This window comes from Chenopodium album, chromosome 17, assembly GCF_948465745.1.
Source record: "Chenopodium album chromosome 17, dcCheAlbu1.1, whole genome shotgun sequence".
In the NCBI taxonomy this organism is placed as follows: Eukaryota; Viridiplantae; Streptophyta; class Magnoliopsida; order Caryophyllales; family Amaranthaceae; genus Chenopodium; species Chenopodium album.
Genome location: NC_137850.1, coordinates 25,461,499 through 25,469,326, shown reverse-complemented (window position 1 = coordinate 25,469,326; position 7,828 = coordinate 25,461,499). Strand labels below are relative to the sequence as shown.

The following is a 7,828-nucleotide window of genomic DNA, read 5'->3' as shown; positions in this document are numbered from 1 at the left end:
ATAATTAATTAATAAATTATCAAAAAATAAATATATAAAAAAAAAACACCCATCACACCCTAGCCCCAACCACCTCTATCCCCGCCATCCCCCACCGATGTGATTTTCTCCTTGAACCTCACGCCAGCGACACCTACACAGGTGACACTGCAACCCCGACCCTTCACTGTCGGCGCCCCTTTCCTTCCCCCGACCCACCCTTCCTTTAATCCTAAAAGCCCCTTTTCTCCCTCGAAAAACCCTCCTCTCCCCACCGCCGCGTCCAAACCTATCCCCATGTCGCCAAACCAAAATTGCCTTTCCCCTTTCCATCTCCACCCCTTGAACCCCAATCAAAATCTAGGGTTTTGATTAAAGGTATTAGGGTTTTGGGGTAATAGTTTTCGGCTAAGGTGGGCGGCGACGACGTAGAGAAGGGGTTTAAACTATCAACAAAGGGGTTTCAGGGTGGTGGCTGGGTTTCAGTTAAGTTGGAAAGGCGGGGTACGGTGGTTCAAGGGAAGGGGGCATCGACGCGAGGCTGGGGGGAGGGGCGGCGCCGATGTGGTGGGGGAAAGGGGGTCTAGGCAAGCGGTGGGGAGACTAGGCTGAGTGGCGATTGTGGAGAGGTGGTCTATCACCGGCGGAAGGAGGCTAACATGTGGTTGGAGGTGGTTTTTTTTTTTTTTTTTGAAGTTTTTTTAATAATTAGTTGAACAATTTAAAAAATAACGAATAAGATGTTGCCACGTGGCATACTTAACTTTAATTTATTGACAAATAAAATTGAGTGTCGTTAGTCATTAAAGATATTTTGCGAAACTCAAGTGTATATGGTGAATAAAAGAAAAAAATTACTCAATAAATGGTGAAAAATCCAAAAATTAATTACATGGAGTAAAATTATTCGAAAAAAAAATTAAGGATTTTTAACAGAGTTAAAAAAAAAAAAAAAAACTCATAAAATTATATTTCGCCTCGTTCAAATTTCAACTTTTCCGCGCCTCTTTTCCTAACTTCTCCTCGTCTCCACCTTCCATACACTCAACACCTCTCAACTCATCAGAAAATCCGGTGGAAAACAAAACCAGATATGGCCGTCACTTCCACCAACATCAACCAAGCTTTCTCCTTCACTAGTGATCCTCTTCTTCCATGGCTACAGTACTTTCTTTCTCCTCTCCATTTTCTGTAGTTGCAACAAATTCTGCTAAAATTGCTTCAAATCTGTGTTATTTCTTCTCCAATTTGTTCAATAATTTGTGCTCTTTCAATTTTTGTAGTTCAATTAAGAAGGGATTGGACGATTTATTTGCAGATCATAGTGAAGAGAACAGTTTAGCTGTTGATAAGCTTGTTTCTGACTGCATCAGAACATTCAAGAACAATCCTCGCTATCAAAATGATGTTCGATTTCTCAAAGTTTGGTTTCTCTATGTAATAATTCTTACTTGTTCAACCCCTTTTTCTGCAATTTTGCCATTTTTAGGGTTTTTGGAATGAATTGTATTTGCTTGTGATTTGGGTTATTTTTTGTTTCTGCAGATGGATTGCTGTAGAGATTTCCATAGTGTTTTTAAAGAAATCGAGGAGCTTCAGATTTGTCTCGGTAATTCTGTACTATACAAAACGTGTGCCGTGTTTTTGGAAGCTAAAGGGCAATTAATTGATGCTCATGAAATCTATCGTTTGGGCATTTCAAGGTCTTTTTTCTCTCATATTATCAATGTTCATGCTTTAAATGAATGTCAATTAGCTTAGTTGGTTCAATGTTTCAAGGTCTTGGGTGATACCATAGACACTGGAAAAATTGAATCTCGTCTGTATCCTTAATGATTCCCTATAGACTAATGAGTTTTAGTTCATTGAATTTTCTTAATTTTGTGAAATTATAGGAATGCTGAACCTATTGAAAGCCTGAAGAAAATGCACAAATTGTTTCTTGAGAGGATTTCAGTTGTACACAAGGCATGTTCTATTCATCAGGTATACTGTCCTAAATAATGAAACTAATGCATTGAATTGAATCCTAGACATGAAAATAAATGAAGAATATGCTTTGTTAATGTTAATGTTAATGTTAATGTTGTTGTCTTCTGGTTGTTGTAGTCTTGTATGGTTTGCTACACCCTATAAGCTTATTGTTCCTCAAAGGCTGCATTACTACGATTCAAGAACTTATAACAAACACGCAATTGTGTCCAAGTGTAAAACTCAGTTGTTTTCTGATTATTATCTATGTTTTTTGTCCAAATAAAGTGTTGAGGAGATGAAACTGTTTCATGAGGCGAATTGAAGAGTTAGAGACTTAGAGTCACATAGATCATTAGGTCAATTACCCTTGCATCTCTACTATCAATGAATTTTGTCATCATGCTTCTATTTAAAATCTCTTGCTCTATCACGTGTTTACATATCTCATCTTAAATGATTGAAGTTCATTTATAAGTTTACCAAGCTTATTTAAGCATTCTATATACTATAGAGTCCTCAATGTAATATCTTGAAGGCTCTATTAGGGTCTCTTTTGACTCACATGATCAATATTCAACAAAAAAGATTCCAAATCAATTTATGAGTACTCTATTGTCCTCACTGTGTAATATCTTGAAGGCTGTCATAATCGTCGTCATTTCCTCCTTAATCTACTGCTCTTACTTTTTGAGTAGCTATTAGTTTGTTGGAGAATTGACAAGGTTCGTGCAACTAATTACCGTATTTGCAGAATGTTCATAAAGATACAAAGAAGCTTGGACAGACTTGTGTCAACCCATGGTCGTCTTCCACCATTGATGAAGTTTTGCAGAAGATTCTTCCTCATTTAGTGAAATATGAAGTGAGTTCTGTCGTGTTGCCTCCTTGCTCCTGTTCTCATAGTGTTTCTTATGCAAGGTTTTACGTTGTGGCATAGACTTTGGTTACATATTCTAAGTTTGATTATGGCCTTAAAGTTTGTAACCAACTTCTTCGCTATGCTGTTTCAGGGATACCATTTTAGCTCAAAAAACTTTCCAGGAAAGGTTGCTTTGTCTACATTACAAAAGTCATCTAGGAATAAAAAAATAAAGATAGGTAATTGGCAGCAAATTATGTTCCTTGTTTTTCTTTTTAATGTATCATTAGGCCTGATGCCTAACTCAGATGTGTCATTATGTGAAGGTGGAAGGGACTATCTGATCAAAGGCTGTGCTGGTCATGGTGGATTTGCCCAAGTTTTTAAAGCTTGCATTGACTCTGACCCTGATGAAATTATTGCACTTAAGGTAACATTCCATCAAGAATCATGCTGAGCTGGTTGCACTTTTTCTGCAATTCACTCATTAGATACTGTGCTTATTTGACATAATGGCAGATACAAGCACCTCCTTTCCCTTGGGAGTTTTACATGTATTGTCAACTTGATCAGCGTCTCCCAACTGAGGAAGTAAGCTTTTTTGTTCCCCTTTTAATCCACCTTTTATTCTTTTAAAAGGACATTCTATAATACAAAGCCTTTAGTGTGATATCTCTCTTTTATTTTTTATTTATTTATTTATTTAAACAGAGATCCAGGTTTGGAAATGGTCAAAGGATGCATCATTACTCAGATTACAGCATACTTGTTTGTGACTATTTGTCACATGGGACCCTTCATGTACGTTTATAGTGCAACACTTTGCATAATATTCTTCTCATATATTACGTTAGAATTGGCTGATAAAAGGGTTATGGCCAGGATGCAATAAACTCATATATAGTTGTTGGGGCATTTATGGAAGAGGTGTTATGTATGTATTACACAATTGAGATGCTTCACATGCTTGAGACTCTACATAGTTCTGGCATCATCCATGGAGATTTCAAGCCTGATAACCTTCTTATTCGTAATTCCAGGTAATTTTTCTTATACCATTGATATTCGATAAACAGTAGTATTTATGAGCAAACTGTCTGCGTCAATATCTAAGTTCAGTTTTATATGCTACTGTTTTTAAGGGTGTTGCTTCATGCTTACTTTACCAAAAACTATGAACTAGCTTTGTAATTGGTTAAAATGCTAAACGAAGAAGTGAATTTTCAGTTTTTCAAATTTTCATTTGAACACAGATATCTCATTAATATGGATGACCATTATCTGGTTGTTTCCAATGGTACAACTGTTAAATGTAGCTCCAATGCTATGAATTCTACTTGAAAAAAGATATCTCTGTCATGTGTCATCTTCACTACTTCAAAAGAAAGCTTACAAGCTCTTCAGTTAATGCAAACAAATGTGCAGATTAGGGATTTTTAACAAGTTGTTGGTTCCTCACATGATGATGGATGCATCCTTGATCAGTGTTACCTTTAATACGTAATTACAAACTTATTCGGGTATGCTGGTTTCAAACATATGCCTGTTTGCAGAATAGGTACTTACGAGATCAAAATCTATATGCTATCACGGTTACTGTAGGTTCTTTTGCCCAGTTGGATGAACCTCTTTATTATCAGTTTAGCTCATGGCATTCCAATATAAGATCAATAAGAGCTTATCACTGCCTTTTGGGCTGATATGTGTAAAGTATCTGATGGAATGCTAAAATCTACCAAAAATCTATTTTCTTTGAAACTTTTCTCTCTTCCCATTTCGGAAAAACAGCCAGTGCCCATATGCCTGTTAGAATTCTATGCCTGAAAATGTGGCAGGATTGTCTTTCTAAAAGGTTGTCATCTGCACCATCATAACTGGCTAATATGTCAGAAATGCAAAGTCACTAAGGTAAAGGGTTACAGCTGACAAAAATGCATTGCAACTCCACTTCATTGTGAATTTATTTGTAGCAATCTCAGTGGTTAGTATTATATCTTCTGGATTTTAAGATATTTCCTTGCATTATCTGATTCCTTACAGAGTTGATCTGACAGATGATATGGAACATTTTGTCAGAAGACAGGGGCCTTGGCAGGATCAGGTTAAAAACAATTGCGTTGCAAAATACTTATACAAATAACTGATGCTTTTGATCTGTAGAAAGCCAACTATTCGTTGATTTTCTGATGCAGGGGCTTTGCCTTGTTGACTGGGGAAGGGGAATAGACTTGAAACTTTTCTCAGCTGACACTATGTTTCATGGTGATTGCTGTACTTCAGGCTTTTGTTGTGTTGAAATGCGAGAAGATAAACCTTGGAAATTTCAGGTTTGTAACTGCTATAATGCCTCTTTTTCCTTATTCTTCCCCATTCCGTTAAAAGTGACTGCAATTTAGAAGAATCATACAGGTGGACACTTATGGCCTCTGCGTCATTGTTCATATGATGCTGCACAACAAATATATGGATATTGAAAAAAATGTATCTGCTGATGGAGGCTGTTTCTTTCTACCAAAATTACCATTTAAAAGGTGTGTCCTTTGTTTCTGTAATAATTGTACTTGTTAATAACAATCATAATTTAAATGCTTCAAAATCCAACAAATTCTTCGGTGACTTAGGTATTGGAACATCAAACTGTGGGATAATCTTTTTAAAAGGTTGCTCAACGTCCAATCTTGTGATGATCACTTGAAGATGTTGCGAGAACTCAGGGAATCCTTTCAAGAATATGTGTTATCAGACCCGTCCTTTGTAAAGAAACTGAAGGAGTCACTGCGGAAGCAAAGGCTATCGCTTTGTTCTGCATAGCTCTCCTATTAAGAAACTATTAATAAATGCGAAGCAGACGAACAGAAGGTAGACATCAGTTGCTTAAAAAATTTGATTTAAACTTCTCTTCCATTTCTGTAGAAGTGTGTCTTTTCTTTTTGCTGGTACTCAGTAAATTTTATGAACTTCTGTACTCATTATCCAAAATAGGTGTCAGTGATCTACTGAAAATCAGAGGTTTAATATATTGAGGACATTGAAGACAACTTGCTTTCATGTAGTTGTAAAGAATATGGGGCTCCAAAAGATCTTCAGAATGTGCAAAAGTGGAGTTTCAAAATTTAGTTGTAAAGAACTTAAGAAGTTGGGAGTACATCTCTTCTTGAGACTAAAATTCATGCATCTGTCGGCATGAAAGGTACTCTAGGCTTGGAATTGCATTTTATTGGCATATTAATAAATTATGAATTGAATGTATAAAGAACAAATGCTACTTGTTGGATCAGGTTTATATTATTAATCTTATTCTAGTTTCTATAATTAGCCTTGTTCACTTCACCTTATTTTTGTTGAACTGAAATTAATTTTACTGAACTTAAATTATTTTTACTGAACTGAAATTATTTTTACTGAATATTATTTTTTTAAGGTGAGTTGAACATGGCCTTACTAAAGCCAAATCAATAATAAGAAAGTCTTCGACTAATTGGTCTTGTTGGTAATTTTTGGACCTCTGGTTGGTACAGTCAAACATTATACCAATAAGAGGTCATACTGGTAAAATGTTTGTACCAATGTGAGGTCTAAAAGTACTAACAAGCATTTGTAGTAGTCATGTTTGACAAAAGTAGTTATTGTTTTAGAACCTAAAATTAGAAACGAAATGAGTTGATTTTTTTTTTTTTTTTTTTTTTAGCTAATACTCTGTTCTTACCAAGCTTCTTAGAAAATATTTAATTTAGGATCATAAAAATGTTCCTTACATTTTACCATTATGTTTCTTACATACACATTCAATTAAAATATTACTTTGTTTGTTTAGCAATAATTGCACAAGTAGGAATAACGCAAAGTTTTAGGAGAAATAATAGGGTGTCGACCAAAATGTAAATTGTATAATATTGAATATAGTTATTAATTATATATTTAATTTGATTGTTAATGGGAAAGATAATAATAATAAAAAAAAAAAACAAAACAATGGTGTAAGTGGGTGGAGTTGGTGCGAGCAAGAGTAGTGGATGAGAGATATAATAAAAAAATAATAGCGAATTCTTATTAAATAACGATATGTTGCATTTACGTTGCTCTAAATTATTTTCTCCGCCTTCTCTCTAAAAAACTCCCTGTTTTTTTTTTTTTTTTACCTTTTCTCTGTAATGGAGGAGCATTCTCCTCCTCCTTTATCTCAACCTCTTAAAGGTCTTGATAAATCTAATGGATCAGTTTCTGAATCTATTAGTCATTTAGCAACGCAAAACCAGGCTCCCAGCTTTCGTGAGGTGGTAGCCACCTCTTCACAGTGGTTTGCGCAGGCTAGGAAAATTGTGGAATCCGCGAAAATCCAGGATGATGAGGATGACATGGTTCCAAAAGGTAAATTTGCGGTGCATTTCAATAAGGAAACTCTGTCAAAGCGTCGAAAACCATGGAACTTAACCTTAATGGGAAAAACCGTGGGTATTTATTCGACCGGGATTTATGGCCAAAAGAGCTCAAATAATGTGGAAAATTAATGGGAATTTGGAAACAATCGATATGGGACATAGTGTTTTCTTGTTCAGATTCTCTTTGCAAGATGATTATGAAAAGAGCCCTGTTTGGAGGCCCATGGTTCATTTTTGATCACTATCTAATGCTCACAAGATGGAAGCCTAATTTTAGGCCGAATTCCATGGAATTTGACACCATGACTGTTTGGATAATATTTCCGGAACTACCGGTGGAGTACTATGATAAAGAGGTCCTGTTTGACATCGCCAAAGTGGTTGCAAAACCAATAAGGGTGGATTACGCTATATATAGATTAACTCGTGGAAGGTACGCTCGGGTTTGTGTTGAGATTGATCTGCAACAGCTTCTAATAACCAAAATCTGGGTTGGTGGCGCGTGGTAGACGGTGGTTTATGAGAATCTAAACTCCCTTTGCTTCTCTTGTGGAAGAGTGGGGCATGACAAAGCAAGTTACATGCAAGCTAAAGCAAGCCCTGATCTTCCGTCCCAGGCCCTGATGCTGAGCACACG

The 7,828-nt window shown here is 36.1% G+C and overlaps 1 protein-coding gene across 1 annotated transcript; it reads left to right on the top strand.

Annotated features, from left to right (window-relative positions):
* The first annotated feature begins 997 nt into the window (after window positions 1–997).
* Window positions 998–6,105, top strand: LOC145587709 (mitotic checkpoint serine/threonine-protein kinase BUB1-like). The gene is made up of 15 exons (XM_081644410.1): window positions 998–1,143; window positions 1,263–1,416; window positions 1,525–1,682; window positions 1,875–1,965; window positions 2,705–2,815; window positions 2,964–3,051; window positions 3,139–3,242; window positions 3,332–3,403; window positions 3,524–3,613; window positions 3,695–3,852; window positions 4,853–4,913; window positions 5,005–5,139; window positions 5,222–5,343; window positions 5,434–5,671; window positions 5,795–6,105. The coding sequence occupies exons 1-14, from the start codon at window positions 1,073–1,075 to the stop codon at window positions 5,621–5,623; spliced, it is 1,605 nt and encodes a 534-aa protein (XP_081500536.1). The 5' UTR covers window positions 998–1,072; the 3' UTR covers window positions 5,624–5,671; window positions 5,795–6,105.
* The last annotated feature ends 1,723 nt before the right edge of the window (window positions 6,106–7,828 follow it).